This window comes from Delphinapterus leucas, unplaced genomic scaffold, assembly GCF_059928025.1.
Source record: "Delphinapterus leucas isolate spDelLeu-1000000601 "Yukka" unplaced genomic scaffold, BTC_Dleu_Yukka2 spDelLeu_asBTCV2_sq25, whole genome shotgun sequence".
NCBI lineage: Eukaryota > Metazoa > Chordata > Mammalia > Artiodactyla > Monodontidae > Delphinapterus > Delphinapterus leucas.
In genome coordinates this window covers 16,788,519-16,811,703 of record NW_028322234.1, presented here as the reverse complement: position 1 = coordinate 16,811,703, position 23,185 = coordinate 16,788,519, and the positions used below count along the sequence as shown (strand labels likewise).

Here is a 23,185-nt window from a genome sequence, read left to right as displayed (position 1 = left end):
GCCGGAGCCTCCGCTTAGCCGAGGCCGCGGCCACTGCCGGCGTCGCCGCCATTAGACAATAGGAGCGGCGGCCGGGCGTGCGGGGAGGCGGGCGGCGGGGAGGGGCGGGGAGGGGCGCCGGGCGCGCAGGAAGCGGGGCCCGGGGCGCGCCGGGGCCGGGCGCGCGGGGAGGGAGCGCAGGAAGCGGGCGAGGCCGGGCGCGGGAGGCGGCGGCGGGGGCCCCGGGAGCTGCCGATCGGCGCCGGGACAAAGGCGCGGCCGCCCGGCGCCCCGAGCAGCCCGAGCCGGGGCGCACAGCCGGGGCGCAGCCCGCGCCCCCCGCCGCGACTGACATGATGTTTCCACAAAGCAGGCATTCGGTAAGCGGGGCCCGCCGGCCCGGCGCCCCCCCCATCCGGGCCCGGCACCCCTCAGTTCCCGGCCGGGCCATCCCCCCAGCTCTGGGCCCTGCGTCCGCCCAGGTCCTGACCCGGTCCCCCCAGTTCCCAGCCGGACCCTTCCCTCCCCCAGGTTCGGGCCCTGCGCACCCCTCAAGGACCAAGCCCTGCACCCCCCACTCCAGATCCCAGCCAGACCTCCCCACCCCCAGCTCGGCGTCTCTCCCCCACCTCCTAGGCCCAGTCCTCTACAGCTCTGGGCCCAGCGCTACTCCCCACCCCCAGTTCCGGGGCTCCCTCCCATCCCCGGTAGCTCCCTGTCCCCCTCCCAGCTTCCGGGCCCAGAGCACCCCCCACTAGCTCCCAAGCCAGGTCTCCTCCAGATCCCAGCTCAGATCCCCCCAGCCCCGGCCCCAGCTCCTGGGCCCTGTGCCCCCGCCCCCATCAAGCCAGCCAAGGCCTCGGCGGCCTTTGCCTCGGGCCTGGGGCGCACCGGGAGCCCCACCAGGCACCTCTAACGCCGGGGCTGCTTTCGGGGCTTGGGAGTGGGGGGAGACCGGAGGCGCACCCCTCCCGGAAGAGCGCGGCCCGGAGGAAGGGTGCTAGGAATCTGGGGTGCGCCCCCCCGGAAGATTTCGGGTGCTTAGAGAGGCCCCTCCCCCAAGGGGAGTTTGCGAGGAAGCCTCATCCCCCCCACACCGCCAGCTTGGGGAGGGGACCCTCTAGGACGCGTTCTCCCCCCTCCCAGAGGCAGTTGGGGCGCTCAGACGTGCACCCCCTCTCGGCGCTTTGGAGGCGCGGTAGAGGGCGCACCCTGCCCCCCACCAAGGGCGGGCCTTCAAACGCACCTCCACAGCCTGGGGGGGGCGGGGGACGAGAGCCTCCGGGCGCGCCCACCCCCCTCGGCTTCGGGCGGAGAGGCGGGGTCAGGAAGTGCGGGCGGGGGCCGCTCCGGGGGCTGTAAACACGGGCCCGGGAAGTAGGGCGGGTGGGGGGGGAACACTGCAGCTGCGCCGGCCGCTGCCTCAGGGCAGCGGGGGAGAGAGGTGGGTGGCGGCCCCACCGGATCCTGACCCGGGCCGCCCCTCCCCACAGGGCTCGTCGCACCTCCCCCAGCAACTGAAATTCACCACCTCGGACTCCTGCGACCGCATCAAAGATGAGTTTCAGCTGCTGCAGGCTCAGTACCACAGGTGAGCTGGGGCTGGTGGTACCCGCCCCGGGAGAAGCTGGAGCCCCCTGCTCAGATGGCAAGACTGAAGCCTGCAGCGGAGGTTGTGGCCCCTGCTATATATCTAGGCTCCGAAAAAGTAGAGGCGTTGAATGTCTTAGGCGGCAGGCACTGCCTTTAGCACTTTGCCGATATGAAATTCATTTAGTCTTTAAGACAGTCCCATTTTGTAGCTGAGAAAACTGAGGCACAAAAATTTCAATAATTTGCCCAAAGCCTCAGCTGTCTGGTGTCAGAGCCCCTCTCCCCACCCCCACCTCAATCTGCATTGGATAAAAGACCTCCCAACAGCTGGAGTTGGGGATGGGCCCTCCACCTCCCCACCCCCCCCCCCAAAATCTGTAGCATGTTATCTCTCTCTGCCTAGTTTTGGAGAAAGGGTTCCTGCCAGCCCGCAGAAAGGCGATTCTCTTTCCAGAACTGAATCTAACGTTTCTAAAGGGCTTGCCAATGTGCCAAATCTAAAGAGAAAGGAACTATTATTGTGTTCATTTTACACTTAGGGGAACTTAAGCCCAGAGAGGATAGGAATTTCCTGGGGTTGCACAGCAAAGAAGTGGCAGAACTGAGATTTGTACCCAGTCTCTGGGTTGAAGAATGCAGATTCTCAAGGTTTTGCTACGGAGGGGGGCTTTGAACTAGGAATCAAAAGGGGGTCCATGGCCACGAATACCTGTGGGGTCTTAGGCTCTCTCTGGACCTTAGTTTACCCACACAAAAGTATTCTTTGAAGGATCCCGAGTTGTCTCCAAGAAGAAATTGGGAACAGTGATATATTTGTTCTTTGGAGGTACTTCCCGTTCTCCCCATTTGCTGAAGATGGAACATACATCCTTCTGTTTAATCTTTACTGCTGCCCTATCATTGTGCTCATTTCAAAGGTGAGAAAACTGAGGCACAGATGGTTGAAGGGCAGGCCTAGGAACTTTGTTCTGGTCCTGTGATGTGGAGGGTTTAGGGGCTTTGCCTGGCAGGCCTGGCCTTTCTGAGCCTCTCTGGGGGGTCCACCCCCACCCCCACCCCAGCCTGGCCCATGCCCATGCCCATGTCACAGTGAGCACTGGGGCTGATCCAATTCCAGAGACCGAGCAATCTGACGATTGCTGCCACAGTGCTATGTGACCTCGGGTAGGCCACACCCCCTCTCTGAGCTTTGGAGTCTCCATCCGTTGGGCCTGGGCTTCCTGCTTTACACTGAGGGGTCCTACCATGTTGGGGGCTCACACAGGATCCACCAGTCCTTCAGGAAGGGCCAGAAATGCAGAGTTTGGAATGAAATTGCGTGATTTAGTTTTTAATGGTGGCAACAAATGCATATTTTTAAAGAAAGTTGGAGAAACCAACTGTGGCTGTCCTCCCAACTGGGGTATACAAGTCGTGGTCAGTCTGGCGAAGTGAAACTCCAGTCTCCTGGGGTGACTACAAGAGCAGCTAAGTTTTTATTGGGTGCTTGCTGAATACCAGCATTAAGAGTGTTTCTGGTCTTAATTCATTTCATCCTCACCACCTCACCCTCGGAGGTTGGAACTCAACAGACTTGGAGACCAAGACCCAGAGAGGCAGAGGGGTTTGCCCAGAGTCACACAGCATCAAAACAGCAGGGTTGAACTTTGGACCCAGTCTATCTGGCTTGAGTTTGTGCTCTCAGCTCTTTACCTGTCATCCTGACACCCTCGTGAGGGGCCTTTGAGAAATACCCAAAGCTTATCCTTGCTGGGGGAGCTTGAGAGAGGCGGGGGCGGTCACCATCTCTATTACCCAATGCTGGAAATTTATGCCCCACTGCTAGGGAAATCAGGACCCACAAGAGGGGCTTGGGTGCCTTTGAAGATTCCTTGGTAAATCCAATCCAGAGCCCTACCAGCCAACTCGGCTCTCGCAGCCTCTCCACCGTGTCTGTTTGTTCCTCCTTTGCTGGAGAGTTTTCCTCAGTGCTTGAGAGTATGGCGTCTGAAGCCAGCTTCCTGGCTGTGTGACCTTGAGCCCGTTCACTCAACCTCTCTGGGCGTCCATTGCATCATCTGTAAAAACAGAGTGATGGTAACAGCCCTGACCTGTTCGGGTTTCAGGAGAGGTAAAAGTTTCTTTGAATCCCTGTCTCAGCTACAGTCAGGGCATTTGCTCTGACTTTTGTTATTTTTATTATTTTCATTGCTTTCTCTGCCCCCAGATCTGCAAGGTTGGTTTCATAATCCACATTTTCTAGCTAGGGCACCTGAAGCTCCCCCTGCCCCATTTTCTGCCTGTCCCCCACCAAAGTTAGGGGCTCCCCTGCACAATGGGGGGGACCTCAGCCCAGCCCCCGCCCCACCCCGTGTTCTTTTTCAGTCTGAAACTCGAATGTGACAAGCTGGCCAGCGAGAAGTCAGAGATGCAGCGTCATTACGTGATGGTAAGCCAGCCCTGGGGTCCAGTGGGCAGGGATGGGGGACCCCTGGATCCCCCTCCAGCACCAGCAGCTGTTGCCCGAACCCTGGCCGCCACCTCTGGGATGTATGAGGAGTCAGGGTCAGCTCTCCATTCAGCCTGCCCCTGGGCCGGGCTGAGTCCGTCTTGCTGGCCTGGCTGCCGGCCCAGGCAGTGGCCGAGGTGCCAAACCACCGGGTTGCAGCCTGGGCCTGCCAGGTCCCCCAGCTGTCCTTGGCAGGAAAGGAGCCAATGGCTGGGAAAGCCAGGATCTGACTGAGGGAGCAGCCAGATCCCTCCCCACCCCCATGGTCCAGGCATCCCAGGCTTAACCCCTCCTTGCCCAAGCCTGGGAGGAGGACTCTCTGACGTGGGTGGGAGGGAAGGGGTGTCACTGTGTTCTTGGGCCTGACACTTGAGACCCTGCCTGAGCGCACACTGCCAGAATCACTTGCTAGGTTTCCTACCCACCAGGTGGCGATTTCTGCATCAACCCCACCCCACCCCCGCGCCCCACTGCGCCACCTCCGTCCAACCCAGAGCCCACTTCTCCCAGGCTGTGGGGGAAGCAGAGCCAGACACTGAACCTCTGGCCTCAGAGGGAGGGATGGGGCTGGGGCAGAGAGAGGGACCCGGGACTGGGGGACTCCAGAAGGGGGTGCTCCCGGTTTGAGAAAGACTGCATGGAGGATGGGGCATTGCAGCTGGGGTCTTGAAGAATGAGTAGGAGCTTGCTGGGCAGAGAATGGGAGACCACACAAAGACTTGGGAACAAACTTGGCTTCCCCCCCACCCTCCCTGGGGTGACAGAGGGGCGCCATGGGACTGTTTAGAGCAAGGGAAGGGGCAGGGTCAGATCTGGGGCGTGAGGGGGCTCGCTGCTGGCCCCAGAGCCAGACCCAGCAGGATTTGTTTATCCTCGATTATTTATACCCAGGAAGGCAAACTTCCCTGGAGTCCAGGGCCACCCGCAGACAAGACACATAAAGATAAAAGATTAGGAGCCTTGGAGAGAGAGAGAGAGAGAGAGTGTATGTGTGTGTCTATGTGTGTCTGTCTGTGTTTGTGTGTGTCTGTGTGTGTTAGAGGTTGGGGTGTGATCATTATTCCAGAAACCAGGGCACCCACACCGCTGCTGGGGCCCTGAAGCTCCCCCAGCTTCCGCAGCAGCCCCACCAGGCACCTGGGCCCCAGTGCCTGGTGTGGGTGTCTTCCCACTTCCATCTCCATCTCTTTCGCCTGCCCTCCCCTCCCCATCTCTCCATTTCTCCCCTTCTCCCCCTCTCCCCTTCTTTGTCTCTCTCTCTGTCACTCCCCCCATCTCTTTGTCTCTGGAGCCCCCCATTCTTCACCCGCCCCCATTTCTCTCTGTCTCCTCTCCGCCCCCATGCAGTACTACGAGATGTCCTACGGCTTGAACATCGAGATGCACAAGCAGGTACGCCCTCTTCCCCCCTCCCCACGCTTACTTCGGCACTCCCCCAGGCAGGTAGGAGCTTGCCCACCCCTTGGCTGAGCACCAAGTCTGCCTTGGTATCCTGTTACCTCCCAACCCACCCCCCTTCTTTCTTAGGCCTCCCTGATGGGTTTCTCTCCCTGAGGGGGAGGGGCAGAGACTTTCCGGGGACGTGCCACCCCCCACCCCACTGTCTCCCCTTTGCAAACAGCAGGGGAGGGGTGATGTGCCAACCCGCCCTGGAACCCCCAGATTGCCCCTTGCCCTGCAGCCTTGCTCTTGCCACCTGTGCCCTGATGAGGCTACCCTCGGGTATGTTGTAGAACACTGATGCCAGCTGCCCCCACTCCTTTTCCCCTCTCTCCCACGGAGCACTCACTACCTATCAGGCACTGGGCATCATCTTCCCAGGGCCACCGGGACCCCAAGCGGCTGGGCGTGGGTTTGTCCTGTGCTCTTAGCCTACAGGGCAGAGAGCCAGCCTCAGATTCCACCTTTGCTGCTGGTTGGGTGCCCGTGGGCCCAATGAGTTGACCTGACCCTGGGCCGAGCTGGCCTCTTCTTAGATTAGACAGAACCCCCAGGCCTCCTGGGGCTGGTCTGCGCCTGCCCCAGCTGCTGCCCAGGGCTGAAGCATCTGTGTGTTTCAGGCTGAAATCGTCAAGAGGCTGAATGGGATCTGTGCCCAGGTCCTGCCCTACCTTTCCCAAGAGGTGAGTGGAGCCCCCAGGCCTCCCAGGGCTGCGGGGAGGAGGCGGTAGATGGACCGTGAACTTTCCTCAGGCCCTCCGTCCTGCAGCCATCTGGGGCAGCAGCGTGCTGGGTACCCCAGGGCACACGCCTTCCCTCTCTGGACCTCCCAGCCACCAGCCAGTCTGTGCAGAAGAATCCCCAGGTTGGAGAAACCCCAGGGGTGCAGGGCAGTGGAGGGAGGGGCCTCACCCTGCTGTGGAATTCCCAGCCTGAGTGAGTCATTGCACTGTAAAAATGTCAGCTACGCTGAAGACTGCACCAAGAATTCTGTTTCCCTGTTTTGCTTCCGTCTTTCACCCCCTGAGATTCATCTGCGGGGCCCTGCTGGCCGCTGTGTGGACAGTGGGGCTCTCAGCACACATAGGCAGACATACAAACAGCTACAGATAATGCACAGATGTGACACTTAAACACACGGCACACAGACACACAGAGGTGCACACGGACAAACGGAGGAACCAGGTACCCAACTCTTCCTCTTTTGTTTCCTGGGGATCTAAGACTCTTGGTGTGAGGCCCACTCTGTACACACACAAACACACACACGTCTGGGTCATGTAAGGCCCATCTGCTCTCTGCCAGATTTACTCTTGATAATCATTTTCTCTTTAGCCCCCATCCATATCTTGGGGTCCCTCAGGTGATGCCCGGGAACAATTCCAGGAGGACACCATGAAAGCCCCAAAGAAGGGGACTCTTAGGACCCTGAAGACCTAGCCTTGTGGTTTCCGTTCACAACAGGGGCTCCCTGGTAGCCAAGGCAAAGAAGGAGCTTGGCAGATTCTAGCATCTGATGGCCAGAGAGACAGACGTTCAGGGAGGGCTGGGGTACGGGGTGGGGGATTGCCCTGAACCGAGACTCGTGCCCCAGTCCTGCCAGAATTCACTGGGCCTTCCCAGGCTGTGGAGGAAGAGGAGCTTGGGTTAGCAGATCTCAGCTCTCTTGGACCAGCAGTCCTGGTCTGAGCTCTTAGAACCAGGACTTCCCTGTACTGTTGACCAGGTTGTGCACTGCACTTCTGCTTCTTTGCACATGGCATTGGTCGTGGTTCAGGCTTTTTCAGACTCACCCAAAAGCTTTTTCCTAAGATTTTGGTACCAAGCCCTTAGGGTCTTCTCTGCATCTCCGTGTATCCCATTTTCCAGATGAGGAGACTGAGGCTGGATGAAAGGAATCAGCTGGAGAGGGGGGGGTTTCGGGAGGCGTGGGAAGCTGTGGAGAGGGAGGGCTCTAATAGCCCAGATGGGAGCGGGGCTTCTTCTGGGCTCTGAGCCACAAGCCCTAACAAGATCGGGGCTGATCAGTTGATGTCTCTCCACCCTTCCCCCATCCAGCACCAGCAGCAAGTCTTGGGAGCCATCGAGAGGGCTAAGCAGGTCACTGCTCCTGAGCTGAACTCCATCATCCGAGTATGTTTGGGGTCTTCGGGGGAAGCAGCGGGTGGGAGAAGGACAGGTGGGCCCAAGGGGACTAACGCTCCCCTTCCTCTGCCCTGCAGCAGCAGCTCCAGGCCCACCAGCTGTCCCAGCTGCAGGCTCTGGCCCTGCCTCTGACCCCACTGCCTGTGGGGCTGCAGCCCCCTTCGCTGCCGGCGGTCAGTGCAGGCACCGGCCTCCTCTCGCTGTCGGCGCTGGGCTCCCAGGCCCACCTCTCCAAGGAAGACAAGAATGGGCATGATGGTGACACCCACCAGGAGGATGATGGCGAGAAATCGGATTAGTGGGCGGCTGGGATGGGGGCTGGGGGACAAAGGGGAGACAGACACGGAGAGAGAGGAAGATTCAGCATAAGACACAGTATAGCTCGGGATTGGCTCAACTTTGGTAGTATTTATGGTAGCCGCCTGCTGGGGCCCTCGCCCTGCTTGTGTGCCACCCCCTGACTTGGCTCCTACCCCCGACTCCCAGCCTCCCTCCTCCTCCCCTGCAGCCTGAATGGGTCATTACCCGCTCATACCACAGATGAGGCAAGCTGAGGCCTGGAGGCACAAGTGGGAGGCCAGGTCCAAAGGGAGCAAGACCTCAAGAGGTCCAATACCCCCTGCACTTCCCCAATTCGCACACCTGTAACTGACAGCCCGCTGACCCCCCCCCGCCCCTCCTCGGGGCACACCCTGGCCTCACACCCTGGCACTGCATGCAAACACAATGCTAGCTGCCCCTCCCCGCCCTGGGCGCCCCGCGTCTCCCCTTCCCACTCACTCACCCTCTGCTAGTTCCCGCCGCCCACACCCACCTAGTCCTGTCCCCTCACCCATGAAAGAAAGAGGGGCCATGGACAGCAAGCTTCGCCCGGGGAACAGGGTGGGGTGGGCGACCCAGAATTCCCTTTCTCCCTTTTCCCAAATAAAGATGAGGGTACTCGAGTTGTCTTGGTTTTTATTTTTTATTTTTCCTTTTTCCAGTGTACTAGCTTGTCTTTTAAGAAAAAGGGATATTAAAAAAAAGAAAAAGACAGAAAAATGTTAAAAAAAAAAAAAAGCAACACCCACACCTGTGTCTGTATATAGCCTTTTAGACTGTCAGCCTTTGTTGTGTTCAGTCGTTTGATCTCTACGGAGAGAAGTGAAAATGCTGTATCGAGGGTGGGCTTAGCTGTGCCTTTCAAATAAAGATGTGAGAAGGTTGGTTGCTGTGTTCCTGCCTCTGTGTTGTGAGTTGCCCGCGGTGCCCCCCTTCCCGGAGGAGGAGAGGGCTTCAAGTCTGAGACCCCCTCGTCTGTTACAGGACTGGATATTGAGAGTCCTAGCTGAGTCTGGCTTGTAAATGTAGTCTAGCTCCTGAACTTGGCACCTAGCCCAGAGAGGGCCAGCTGGAGGCTCTAGGTCACACAGCACAGCCTAGGTGCTTGAGGTCTAGCCAGCCGTTTTGACAGGTAGGCAAAGGGACTCAGAAAAGCTAAGGGGTCCCTAGTTTCTGAGTCCCAGGCCAGAGGGTTCCTAAATGACAGTCTTTATCCTTAGAGACAGCTGCTGAGACTGGACAGTCACACTGCACACACAAAACGCTTTTTTCCAGATCAGAGAACACAGACCCCCAGCTGGACCTCAACTCTCCAAGGACCACTTGGAGCCCACCCTCGCCCCCCTGCATCCAAGCTGGACCAGCCCAGGAGGGGGAGCCAGCAGGAAAGGTGATTCCCAGCACACTTGGCATTTCAGTCAAGAGAACTTCAGGGACTTCCCTGGTGGTCCAGTGGTTAAGACTCTGCGCTCCTGATGCAGGGGGTGTGGGTTCGATCCCTGGTCGGGGAACTAAGATCCCACATACCCCGTGCTGTGGCCAAAAAATTTAATAAAAACTAAGAGAAGTTCAGGCTCCCCACCCAGGATACGGGCCTCGTGGCGGGGAGGTGGGTGGAGAGTGGGGACAGCCATCTGGACTTGGTAAGATCTTCGCAAGGGCTTCATGCCGCAGAAATCCCACCCTCGAGGAGCTGGGAGCACGAGGGATGCAAGGAATTCTCACCTGTCTGCCCAATCCAGTGGGTTCGCATGGGGGCCAAGGGCACAGGAAGGGAAGGAGGGAGAGACAGAGGTGATGATGAACAGCCAACCTCAGGGTAAATGTCCCCTGTCCCTAAGGAGAGAAAGGAGGCAGAGGGGACAGGGGGACCCTCCTGCTGGGCCCCTCCCCTCCCCCACTGCGGCCAAATCACCTCCAAAAATGCCAGTGAGATGGGATCGCTCCCTGCTTAATGTATATCCTTGTGCTGAAAACCAGAACTCATCTCTGCCCCTCTCTTGGGGAGTGTAAATTGTTACATCTGCCTCAGAAGGCTGCTTAGCACCCCGTGATACCCCCGGATTTGAATGCTGGATCCACCCAACACACGTGCCACAAGAATGTTTACAGCAGCTGTAATTAGTCCTCATTGCCCCAAACTGGAAACCACCAGCTGTCCATCAAAGGGCAGAAGGGTAAGTTGTGACATTAGCTGCCCGTGGAATACTACGCAGCCAGAAAAAAGAACCAGACCTCAGCGCACTTGACACCGTACATCTCGCACACAGAACACTGAAGAAGCCAGGTATGGAAAAGTCAATGCTGTGTGACTCCACTTATATAAAGAACAAAGACAGGCCCAAGGGACCCATAGCACCAGATGTCATGGAGTTACCAAAGGAGACTTCTAAGGCTGATGGTAATTTGGGAGTTGATTACACAAGTGTATTCACTTCGTGATAATTCATCGAATTGTTTGCTTACAATCAGGGCACTCTTCTGTGTGTTCTATTTCACAGTTTTTTTAAAAGGATTTAAAGAATAGATAATCTTTGGCCTCCATGGTCCTTGGAATAAATTCTAGGCCCAGGAGACCGCAAGGGCCTGCTACCCAGCCCTGTAATCATTCCTTCCCAGCAGGCTGCAGCCAGGTTGAAACAACTGGTTGTTCCTTGCCTAGCGGCCTTTGCACATGCTGTTCCTTCTGCTTGGAACAGTGTTCTTTTTTTCCCCTCCCCCCCATTCTAATCCCCCAGGACTCCCAGAAGTCACTTTTCTGAAGGCCACCCCTGACCCTCCCCCCAAAGCAAGGCTCTGGGACACCCCCACCCCTGGAGGGGAACAGTGGTTGTTATTAATTTGTCACATACTGATTCTGGGCATGGGGTCTCCAGCGTGGGTTTAAATCCTGGCTCTTCCTGTCACAGCAGGGTGATCCAAGCAAGTGGCTTCACCACTCTGGTTTTTGGTTTTCCCTCCCTATCTGTAAAATGGGTATAATCACAGAACCCACCGTTGTCATGAAGATCCTATTACTGACTCCGTGGAAAGTGCTTTAGCAGACCCTCACCCATTCATTCATTCATCTTTTTCATTCATTCATTTATTGCACCCCTACTCTGAGCCCTGGGGACACAGCAGGAAACAGGACACTTAAGTCCCCGCCCTGTGGCCGGCGGTAGGAAAATACAAAATGTGTCAGCAGGTGTCAGCAAGCAGAGGAGCTATGGCGAGTGAGGCGAGTGAAATCACTTGTCTGATCTGTTTCTGGGAAGAGGGTTCCGAGGATTAGCAGAAAGCCTGCAAGAGCTCACCAGCCCTCAGCTGATATTATTATTACTGATGTTGCTGGCAGATGAAGGGCGTTGGGGAGGGGGGCAAACCCGACAGTCCCCCTCAGGGGTCTTCGAAGCAGAAGGGGGTCCTGCCTAGCCACGGACACATCTGTGACCTGGGGTCTCTTTGAGGGCTTCGAAGCCCCTCATCCCGCCCGTGGGGCTGGGGAGGGTATAGGGCGGGCCCAGGAGTCCGCAGTGGGGAGCGAGACCAGAGGGTCCTGGAGGTACGCCATCGCGGCCGGGAAGCCGGGGCGGGTGGAGGTGCGGCCTCCCGCGCTTAACGACCGGGCTGCCGGCGACCTCGGCTAATTGATCCGCTAATGGGCCCCGCGCCGCGGGCACGCCTAATGAGGCGGGAGGAAGGGGAGGAGGGGGAAGGCGGGCGGGAGGAGGAGGGGAAGAGGAAGGATGGAGATAAGGGAGGGGGGAGGGGGAGAGAGGGAGGGAGGGAGGGCCGGAGGGAGGAGGGGGGTTAGGGAAAGGAGGGAGGAGGGAGAGAAGCAAAGAGAGGGGGACGGAGGGCGATGGGGAGGAGGGATGAGAGAGAATGAAGGAGCAATGGGGAGGAGGGAGGCGAGGGGGAGGGGCAGAAAGGAGGAGGAGGAGCCAGAGCTACGCTCCCAGCTCCTGGGACTGGGTGAACCCATCCCTTCTGACTCCCCGCCCCCCACCTAGACCCCAGGCCCTTCTGGGAGTCCCCTCTTCCGGCCCCTTCCCCCTTTATAGGGGTCTTTCCAGGGAGGGATCTGTGTACACCGGGGTGTGAGGCTCCCTGACTCTCTCTGAGCCTTGACTTCCCCGTGCACACAATGATGTCCACAGCGCTGGAGAGTCCCACAGGCCCCAGAGTGGCATGAGACTGACCCAGCCCCGTCCCCACACACCCCTCCTGCACCCCAGCACCCCCCCCCCAGAGCCAGGCCCACCTCCTCCTGGTTTGGCCTCCAGGGCTCAGGAGGGGTCAAGGACTAACAGATTCCCCAGCCCGGGAGAAGAACATCCTGTGAAGGCCAGCGAAAACTAGGATGTGACGCGTTAAACATTCACAGTCCAGGCGGGCCAGGTACGTCTACTGCCTGAAATATTTACGTGGCCTTCCTCCTTCCAAAGTCTGTGTGTTTGCGCCTTGGACTTGGACTTGGAGGAGAAACAAAAAGAAGCTGCAGTGACATGGAATCAGAGATCTTGGAATGACCACATGCTCTCCCCATTGTGCAGACAGGAAAACTGAGGCCGGAGGAAGGGTAGGAAGTTGTCAAAGTCGCAAAACAAGGCAGGGCCACAGCCAGTCTCCTGCCCTCTGCTGGCTGGCGGAGCTCTCAGCCACGCTAGGCACAAATAGAAATAATCAGGGGACTTCCCTGGTGGTCCAGTGGTTAAGACTCCGCGCTCCCAATGCAGGGGGCTCAGGTTTCATCCCTGGTCAGGGGACTAGATCCCCCATGCATGCCACAACTAAGAGTTCGCATACCACAACTAAGGAGCCCACCTGCTGCAACTAAGACCCGGTACAACCAAATAAATAAATAAATACATATTTAAAAAATAATCAGGAAAGCAACGCAAATCCTAAGGGTAACAGAAATCATAGATGGCTGCAATCTGAACATCTACCATGCTCTGGCTTCAGCTCAGGGCTTCAGCTACAGCTCTCAAATCAGTTCTTGAAAATGCCTGGTGAAGGAAGGACCATTTTACAGATAAAGAAACTGAGGCTTGAGATATAAAGTGACTCGCCCCGGGCACACAGCCACGGAACCAGGATTCTGATGTGGGAAGATGCAAGCTGCCAGGTCCAGATCTTAGCCTGGATCCAGTGCAGGTGGGCAGAGCTATGGCCGTTCCCCTTGCTCAGGGCCTTCATTCTAATTGGCCTCTTTTCCGTGTCTGAGGGTGACCAAGCACGGTGCCACCTCTGGGCCTGACCCTCTGCGTGGAACACACTGTCCCCACAGTCAGCGCACTCCCGGCCATCACCACCCCCTCTCTCCTGCTTGCTTTATCTTCACAGCATTGATAGCTGTGAACAACTTAGGTCAACAAATATTCCCTGTCCTCTGCTTTTCCCCACTCTGAGATGAGTTTCAGGACAATAGGAATTGGGTCTGTTTTGGTCACTGCTGAATCCCCAGGGCTTAGACTCCTGCCTGGTACACAATAGGTGTTCATGGAAGATCTAGGGACAAAGTGAGAAAATGGCAAAGGAGCCAGCGAGATGGGTGGGCCTGGGCCAGCCCTGCAGGAAGATGCCTGCTCAGTGGGAGAGACAGCTGCAGGGAGCATGGAAGGTGTTTGAGCGGAGGAGGGGCGCAGCCAGGTGCACGATGAGCAAGATCTTCTGGGGTCGCAGAGGGGCCCAGCTGGAGGGGAGACAGAGGCAGGGCCGCAAGAGGAAGCCCGCGCAGTATTTAGATGTTTTCTGACTTTAGGAGCTGCAAGAGGGAGCTGCATGCACCCCAAGCCCCCGTCCCACAGCCAAGCATCCTGCTCTGAGGGTCTCTCCCGGGATCTGCCCCTCTCTATCTCTTCACCCCCACTGCTTCCGGGAACCTCTGGGTCTCTGTCTCTCCAGCTTTGTTTCTGTCCTTCAAGGTCCTTCTCTATCTCTCTCTCCTCCCCCTTGATCTCTCCCCCCTACTACGCTCCCTCCCCGCCATCCTTGCCTCTCAGCCGACCTCGCCAGTACTCTCCCCACACCCTCCCCCGCAAACCTCTCCCACCCACCCAGGCCCCCCGGGCCGGGTTGCTGCGCGCCGGCCAGGCCAGGAAGCCCGCTTCTCCCCGCCCTTGACCCTCCGCCCCCTGGCGTCCTCCTCCCTTCCCCGCCCCTCAACCCCTTCCTCCTCCGCCCCCTTCGCCCTCTGCCCCTCCCCCCGCCACTCCGCCTCCACCCCTTTTGTCCCCTCCGTTTGCTCCTCCCCCTCCTCGGCCTCCCGGATCCCGGGCGGGGAAGGGGCGGTGCCCGCGCTCCCCGTGCCCCGCTGGGCCTGTCCCGGCCAGTTGGGGTGACGCGCTGGCCCGGCTCACGTGGTTACAGGTGTGTTCCCCAGACGCGGCGGCGCGGGGAACGAGGGGACGACCACCTGGCACGCGGCCCCCTCGGCCTGAACTGCGTTGGGGGGTGGCCCCGGGACCCCAGGACGCCAGCCACCGAGCGCCCACCCGGAGCGCGGCTCTCTGTGACCCTGGATAGATCCCTAGGCGTCTCTGGCCCTGGCCGCCTCCCCTCCCCCCACTCCGAAGCCAGACTGACCGGCAACCGGAATTTATTGGGCGCCTGATGTGTGCCAGGCTCTGTGGTGCCTGCCCTGGACCCAGGACAGGGCCCATCTTGCCCCTAGTGGAACCCACAGCGTGTAGGGAAGACAGACAACAAATAAACCAGCGAATAAGATAATTTCCAAGAACAGTCAAGTGCTAGGAAGAAAAATCCACCAGGGGCAGGAGACAGAGAATGACAGGGGGCTACTTGAGCCAGGAGATGGGAGGAGGCCTCTCTGAGGAGGTGACATTCGAGCCGAGACCTGGATCACAGAAGGAGCCTGCCTCAGGGAGATGGCTAGGGGTGGGGAGGTGTTCCAGGCAGAGGGAGCCCAGGACAGAAGCCTGGAGGCAGTTCTGCCTGGTCCACAGCAGGTTCTCATCCCCTACTTTGCAGTGCAGTTGTGAGCGTCAGACACAAGGTCAACTGAATAAAGCAGCTAGCCCAGAGTAATAACTGCCATGGGTACCATTATCAAGGGCAGCCCCCTTTTCCAGATGAGTAAACTGAGGCCCAGAGAGGATAAAATGTCTCTGCAAACCAGAAGCTGGGGAGTAAGATTCATATGAGGCCACAGGGTTCCACCCACACCTGTGCAGTGCCTGGGGGCTGGGTGAGTCTGCGGTCCAGCAGGGAGCACCCTCCCACCCCCACCCCCCGGCCCCAGGGGAGAGATGGAGGCACAGCTCACAGAGATGCCAGACGGAAGGGTCCAGAGGGTGAGGGTCTGGGATGGCTACATGGACTAGGAGACCCCAGGAGTTTAAAAATAGGAGATGCCTCGGACTTCCCTGGCAATCCAGTGGTTAAGACTCCGTGCTTCCACTGCAGGGACGGGGGTTTGATCCCTGGTCTGAGAAGTTCTGCATGCCGTGCCCGGAGTCCTATGACACAGGATGAAGAAATTTCTGTCATTACCCACATTTGACAGAATCACAGCAACACAACAGCTAAGGTAGGATTTGAACCCAGGCCTTCAGGTTGCAGCGGACCCCCGCAGGTTGGGTTAGCACTGGGCAGGTTGTCAGGGGCTCTGGGGCCCTGCCCCACATGTTGGGTGACCTGGGAGAGGCTCTGACCCTCTCTAAGCTCATCCCTTTATCTTCCCCACAAATACGTGGAGCAGGCATTGTGTTGGGCCTGGACAGACCATAAACACATAAGCAAATAAACTGTAAGTGTTCAGAGAGTGATGAGGCTTCTGAAGGACGTGAAATGATGGAGGCTGACCAGGTAGGGGGGTTGGGGGCTATTGCAGCCAGGCTGGCCAGGCCAGGCCTCCCCAGGTGCTGATGTTTTGAGCCAGCTGTGGTCTAGGCAAAGGAAACGGCTTGTGCAAAGGCCCTGAGGCAGGACCATGTCTGGTGTGTTGGAGGAACATCAAGGAGGCCGGTGTGGCTGGAAGGGAGTGAGTGACAAGGAGAGAGGGAGGGGTGAGAGTAGGAAATTGATGGGGATCAGATCATGTAGACAGAGGTGGGGAGTTTGGATTTTACTCTGAGGGTGATGGGGAGCTATGGAAGATTCTTGAGCAGAGGGAAGAATAAGATCTGATTCACATTTGGGTGATCAAAAATATGGGAGGAGTGGAGAGTGAGTGCATAGCCCAGCTGTGGGGTGTGAAGTGAGGCTGGGAGAGAAGGGCCCTTTGGAGCATAAAGGGAGTGCAAATGGCTACCCCGTTCTGAGCATTTACTATGAATTATTTTAAGTACTTTATAGACATGAACTTATTTGAAGATTCTATTATCAACCTCGTATTCCAGATAAGGTTACCCACTGAGCCCAGGTCCACCCTGGACTTCCAAAAGCCCTTTCTTTCTTCCCCCTGAGCTGTCCAGTTCTTGCCCAGGGGAAGGCTGGAGTTTGGAGCCCGCAGCCAATGCTAGTGCCTCTAGCCATTGGCTGCAGTTTCTCATCTCCCACTGGTCAGAGCCTACTGGGACTTTATGGACCCTTGTGAAAGTAGGCAGAGGGGTATTACACCCATGGGTGTGTCCACTCCCCACTTCACAGCCAGGGAATGTTCAGAGGTCCACTCAGCAAGGCAAAGGGTCAGAGCTCAAGGCTCCTCAATTCCAGGGCAGGGTTTAAAGTTGCCCCATCTTTCCTCTTCCATGTTGGTCTAGGGTTATATAAAGGCACAGCTCAAATGAGGCAACTCCTATGCATTCTGCAGAACCCCAGCTTAAACACCCCCACCTGACATCTAGGAAGCCTCTCCATCTTCCCAAGCAGACACCTCACTCCTGGCTCTGCCCCCACCCCCACCTCCACCCCAGTGCCTCCCTTTTCCCCAGCCCTGACCACTCTCAGGGGTCTGAGAGCTATGTGCTTGTTTTCCCCCTACTTCCCCAAACTCAGGAACCCCTCCTGCATGGCCTAGCCCTGGCTGCTCGCTTGGGGCCAGCAGAAAGCATTGGTTTCATGAATAAGTCTTGTGCAACCATCTCACTGTACAGGTGGGAAAACTGTGGCCCAGGGAGAGGCCCTCAAGAGTCTCTAGGTCACATGAGGAGGTCGGGGGCGCTAGAACAGGCAGGAGGGCGTCCCAAGTTCTTGGGTGGAAGGAAACCTGTGTGTAATTTTTCTGAGGGGGGCTCACCGCCAAGGTAACCGAGGCTCAGAGGTCACCTACGAGCCCTGGCCAGCAGGAGGGGACAGGCCTGGCTGGTGGCCCAGCAGCTCGGCTAGGGGGGCGGTAGGCAGAGGTTGGCGAAGTCGGAAGCCAAAGCCTTGGCCTCCCCGAGGGAGCCGCTTTCCCGGCCCGGGTCGGATCAATGGGCTGTAATTATACCGCGCCGGGCCCGGAGCCGACGGGGAGGGAGCGGGCGCTGGCAGGAGAGAGGCGGCGGGCGGGGGAGCGCGGGTCGGAGAGGGACCCACGTTACTTTGATTGACAACCCGGGCGAGCGCCGCGCAGGAGCTTCTGGGGCTCGTAGTCTTTCGTAGAACCCCTGTTCCAGTCTACTGTCCCGCTCGCGCCCGGGGAAACTGAGGCGCGGGGACCAGCAACCCCCTCTCCTCGCCTACCCCTGGGCCCATTCCTCCCCATCCGACCTGAAGACAGAAACTGAACCATGCTGGGAGCCTCCGGGCTCGAGTGAGAGTCTCAGTTCTTCCCCGAGCGTCCGCAGTGACTTAACGTCTCTACCTCAGTTTACCTATCTGCGAAATAGGGCGAAAGACGCTAGTCGGTCCAGCCTGCTGGCCTGGCTTTTGCAAGGTAGTATGTTGGACGAGGGACTCTTGTTTTTAAGGGAAAACCCGCCAGGCTTAGGTGGTGGATCGCTTCTCCCTGTTTTTTGGACACTAACCGAGCCGGAGATCCCCCCACACACACACACCCCGCCCCAAACCCGCCAGGATCAGGCGTCCACGAGGGTCTCAGTTCTCTTAGGGAGGGGGAGCCACACTCTCCATACCCCGCTGGGAGTGCCTCGCCGCCTTCTGATTGGCCCAGCCGATCCTAGCGCCTTCTGCCATTGGTTGCCGGTTCCTTGATCCCCATTGGCCAGCGCTCATTGTGACGTCACGGACCCATGTGGGAGCTCCGCGGGCTGATTGGCTGGTGAGCCCAGCCAACCACCGCGGAGAAAGGAATTTCCACAGTAGCTGGGGCGGTGAGGCTGATTTAAGGTGGTCTGAGCAATCCCGTGTCCCAGGGCTGCTTCTCAGCTTTTTACTTTAAAAAAAAAAAAAAAAAAAAGCAAAAACATCCACATCATAAAAACCCAGCCAGGAACCGGGGCTGCGTCTTTCTGTACAGTGGGAGGGGAGAGAGCAAAAGCTAAACCCCTTTCCCCAGTTTTGCACCTTCCCCCTGGGTTTTGCAGATGGGGAAACTGAGACCCCAGAGGAGTGCGGCTTGAAGCCCTGTATGGCAAATGAGTTAGCTGCGGAAAGCCTTCCCGGAGAAATGAGAAGGTTGTGCTAGACTGCCCAGGCTGTAACTCATGCCTGGCAGTCCTTTCCCTGCCTCCTGCTCTGGCCGGATGTGGCATTTCAGTAAGTTATCAAGTAAGTGCTGCCTAGGGGTCCCCCTGAAACTGTGCACCTCAGATTGGGACTTGAACCCACGTGGCTGGGACTCAAACCCGGCCAAAACCCACACTCTTCCAACTGAGATCACACACCTGGTTTCAGGACTTAATGAAGCTCAGGTTCTTTTTTTTTTTAAGTTTTATTTTTATTTTATTTATTTATTTTATTTGTTTATTATTTTTGGCTGCATTGGGTCTTCGTTGCTGCCCGCGGGCTTTCTCCAGTTGCAGCGAGAGGGGGCTACTCTTCATTGTGGTGTGCGGGCTTCTCACTGCAGTGGCTTCTCTGGTTGTGGAACACGGGCTCTAGGCACGCGGGCTTCAGTAGCTGTGGCTCACGGTCTCAGTAGTTGCAGCTCGCGGGCTCTAGAGTGCAGGCTCAGTAGCTGTGGCGCACGGGCTTAGTTGCTCCCGGCATGTGGGATCTTCCCGGACCAGGGCTCGAACCCGTGTCCCCTGCACTGGCAGGCAGATTCCTAACCACTGTGCAACCAGGGAAGCCCCGAAGCTCAGGTTCTTGATGTCTCAACGCAGAAAGAATTCAGTGAGAGACAAGTGATAGGTAAGAAGTGGATTTATTTAGAGAGAAACACACTCCACAGAGTGTGGGCCATCTCAGAAGGTGAGACGTGCACCAGGCTATGGGGTTGTCAGTTTTTATAGGAGTGGGTAATTTCATAGGCTAATGAGGGGGAGGAGTATTCCAGCTATTTCGTGAAGGGGTGGGGATTTCCAGGAATTGGGCCACTGCCCACTTTTTGATCCTTATGGTTGGTCTTGGAATTGTCATGGCGCCTGTGGGTGTGTCATTCAGCTTGTTGATGTGTTACAGTGAGCATACACTGAGGCTTAGGGTCTACTGGAAGTTGACTTGTCCGACTTATCTGCCATCTTGGACCCATTTGGTTGTAATCAGTTTATGTCATGTCCTCAGGCTATGTCATTCAAGGTTGTGCCTTGCCCCCTCCCCTCCTGTTTCATCCCCATCTCACAGACTGCTGAGCCTCCCCAAATTCTCAAAGCTGCTCCCCAAACGGGTTGCTGCTGCTCAGAGCAAATCATCTCCTCCTTCCTGGTAGATTACACACACTAAGAGGTGTGTGTGTGTGTGTGTGTGTGTGTGTGTGTGGTTTTGTGGCTTCTCAGGCAATCCACAAATCTGTATTTACCCTCCCCTGTGGAGTGTGCCTGGCTGAGGGATCTAAAAACTGATGGGTAAAAGTCCCTTCTTCCAGGAAGCCTTCTCTGAACTCACCAGGCAGAGCTCCTGTTCGTCCTCTGGGTCCTTTAGGCCCTGGGCACTCCGTTTTCCTGGCACTGATTAGGTGGGCCTGTGGTGTGTCCTCAGCTCTGTCCCACCCACCTTGGGAACCTCCCAGGCTAGGCCTGGGGCTGGTCCTCGCCAGGGCCCCATCATCTTCCCCATGAAGAGGTGTTTATAGAATAAATACCCATGTACCTGCCAACTTTAAACAGTCTGTGTGTGGAGGGGGAGATGCCTTTCGGAGAAGCTGCCTGGAGGAGGTGCCTTTTGGGTTGGGCTTTGACAGAATGGATTTTCTCCGGGCAGAAAAGGAGAGGGAGGGAATTCTAGAAAGAGATAACAACATAAACAAAGACCCAGAGGTGGGGAGGAGCACAGATTAGGTAATCTGGCTGATGTGGCCAGATCAGAGAGTGTTTGAACAGGTGGAGGGAAGTGAAGCTGGGCTGGGCCAGGTGGTGCAGGGCATCTGATGCTTGCTTGCCTAAAGATCTGGAACTTTGTCCCAAGGACCATAGGAAGCCATGGGAGGGTTTTAAGTGAGGGAGGGCCAGACTCAAACAGAAGGTGACAATAGTGAAAGCTGCTCAGAGTGAGAAGGTGGCTTGAGGTCCAGATGGGAGAGGATGAAGGGCTGGTGCAGGTAGGGGGCTGTGTGAATGGGGAGCAGGGTTGCATGGCAGGAGAAGGGGAGAAAAGAGGCTAGGCTGATGCTCTGTCCTGGGGGATCAGGGTGGACTGGGGCCCGACAGGGTGAGGGACAGGTCTGGGCGAAGGTGCTGCATCTAGTGGCCTGGGTAACATCCAAGGGGACATCCATTATTTGGTGGCTCTACTCACAGGGCTGGGTCTCAGGGTAGGACCAGGAGTGGAGCCAGAGCTTGGAACCATCTCCATGAAGGTGATGCCTGAAGCCTCCAAGAGAACATGGTGGCTCAGAGCCTGGGCAACCAGAGGTGTGGGCAAAGGTGACGTTCAGGTGACTGGGCTAGGAGGACCAGCCCTCAGAGAGGAAGGAGGGCCAACAGATCAGGAGGGCATGGGGGCAGGGAGAGGAAAGGCTGCTCTGGGCAGAGCTGCGAGATGAGGGTCAAGAAGGAGCTGTTGAACTTGAAGAGGTGGAAGGCTTTTTTTTTTTTTTTTTTGGCTGCATTGGGTCTTTTTTTTCTTTTTTTGCGGTACGCGGGCCTCTCACTGTTGTGGCCTCTCCCGTTGCGGAGCACAGGCTCCCGACGCGCAGGCCTAGCAGCCATGGCTCACGGGACCAGCCGCTCCGCGGCATGTGGGATCTTCCCAAACCAGGGCAAGAACGCGCGTCCCCTGCATCGGCAGGCAGACTCTCAACCACTGCGCCACCAGGGAAGCCCTGCATTGGGTCTTTGTTGCTGCACGCGGGCTTTCTCTAGTTGTGGTGATCAGGGGCTACTCTCGTTACAGTGCATGGGCTTCTCATTGTGGTGGCTTCTCTTTTTGCAGAGCATGGGCTGTAGGTGCGCAGGCTTCAGTAGTTGTGGCATGTGGGCTCAGTAGTTGTGGCGCACGGGCTTGTGGGATGATCCCAGCGTGTGGGATCTTCCCAGACCAGGGCTTGAACCCGTGTCCCCTGCATTGGCAGGAGGGTTCTTAACCGCTGTGCCACCAGGGAAGCCCCAGGAGGAGGGCTTCTGTCAAGAGAAGGCCCAGGAGAAGACAGAGGCTCTGAAGGAGAAGAGGATGAGGAAGGGGTACCACTGCTTGGACTAGTGGCCCAGAGAGGGGACCTGTTGTCTTCCCAGGGGAGGTAAGGCACCTCCTGGAAAGGTTTTGGAATTAGGACTTCACAGATGCCCCCAAACTTGGAATGATGAACTTTCGGCATCATGGAATTGTGGAACCCCCTGTTTCTTAGAATTCCCCAGCAGGAGTGTGGCCAGTGATTTCTGGTTTTAGCTGAATCTCCTGTTTCTTCTTCTCACGCCAGTGCCTGTTCATTTACTGAGCACTTACTGTATGCCAGTCTCTGCAGGCACCAAGACGGGCTCTGTCCCTACACAACCTAGCGAGGGAACCAAATAATGAGTACAACAACCCAAGAAGAAACACAATCATGTCAAAACAAAACACAAACGAAACAAACTCTGATAGGACCTAGAAAGAGAGAGAATAGGAGGCAGTGTTTGAGAATTACAGGGTGGAGTGGGTGAGCACTGCTTAGATGGGTGGCCGGGAAGGGCCTTTCTGAGGAGATGACATCTGAGCTGAGACCTGAATGATGAGAAGCAAGGGAACAGCATTCCAGGTAAAGGGAGCAGGAAGTGCAAAGGCCCTGGGGCAGGACTGTACCAGGTGAGCAGGAGAAGCCTGTGTAGCTGGAGCAGAGTGAATGAGAGTGAAAGTGAAGGAAGTTGGGATCACGGAAGGGAGGGTGGGGAGGGGGTTTGTGCAGGGCCTTGTGGGAAGAGGGAGGAGTTTGGATTTTATCTTGATGGCAATAGGGAGCCATCAAATACTCACTCCCTCTAACACACATACACACTCATATCTTTATCCTCAGGATCTCTCTTCCCCTCCCTTCCCATGGCTGCCCATCTTTATCCTCCAGGTCTCATCTCCAACATTACCTCCTCCAAGAGGTCTCTCCCAGACACCCCAGATAAGTAGATTCCCTCCGCTACCTCTATAACTGCCCCCTAAACTCCTCTTTGTATGCACACAGAACTTCATAATTTCCAAGCTGTGATCTTGCCTTATCCCCTGAACTCAGAGAAGGCAGGAATCTGTTCTCCATCCACCCTGGTGCCTGGAAGGATGCCTGGCATGCCATAGATGCCCAATGAATTTGTTAGGGCTTTTGTATGCTTCTGCTTACTCAATGACACAGGGGCAGCTATTAACAGGAGGCCAGGGATTTTCTCTGTCTGCTTCCCTGCTGAGCTCCAGTGCCTAGAACAGTGTCTGGTCCACAGTAGGCTGTAAACACGTGTTTGTTGATTGACTTTACAAACAACCCTGAAGTTTCTCAGAAGCATGATGGGAATAAGAATGTCCCACCTCCTACCTCACTGGATATTTGTGGTCTGCGATGGGAGATGGAGCCCGTGCCCTCAGCGAGACCTCAGTCTGATGGCAGAGATTCGTTTTCATCCTCCTTGGGACCTCTGCTTTCTAGGAGCCCATCATCTGAAAGGGGAGACAGCCCAGTCTGCTGGTGGTGGCCACCAGAACCCAACTCCCAGCTCTGGGAGTCTACTCTGTGCCAGGCCAGGCTGAGGGCTGTTCATGTACCGTGTCCTTTAAAAATAGCCCCTGCCTCTGCCATTTTACAGATGCGAATACTGAGGCCAGGAAAAG

General features: G+C 57.0%; 1 protein-coding gene across 1 annotated transcript; it reads left to right on the top strand.

Annotated features, from left to right (window-relative positions):
- Positions 1 to 213: 213 nt before the first annotated feature.
- Positions 214 to 8,851, top strand: TLE5 (TLE family member 5, transcriptional modulator). The gene is made up of 7 exons (XM_022557130.2): positions 214 to 359; positions 1,473 to 1,570; positions 3,937 to 4,000; positions 5,408 to 5,452; positions 6,121 to 6,183; positions 7,559 to 7,633; positions 7,723 to 8,851. The coding sequence occupies exons 1-7, from the start codon at positions 333 to 335 to the stop codon at positions 7,942 to 7,944; spliced, it is 594 nt and encodes a 197-aa protein (XP_022412838.1). The 5' UTR covers positions 214 to 332; the 3' UTR covers positions 7,945 to 8,851.
- The last annotated feature ends 14,334 nt before the right edge of the window (positions 8,852 to 23,185 follow it).

Coding starts and splice junctions, on each gene's coding strand:
- TLE5 (XM_022557130.2), top strand. CDS start 333: ATGATGTTTCCACAAAGCAGGCATTCG. Junction 1,571..3,936: donor CTGCAGGCTCAGTACCACAG/GTGAGCTGGGGC, acceptor GTTCTTTTTCAG/TCTGAAACTCGAATGTGACA. Junction 7,634..7,722: donor AGCTGAACTCCATCATCCGA/GTATGTTTGGGG, acceptor TCTGCCCTGCAG/CAGCAGCTCCAGGCCCACCA.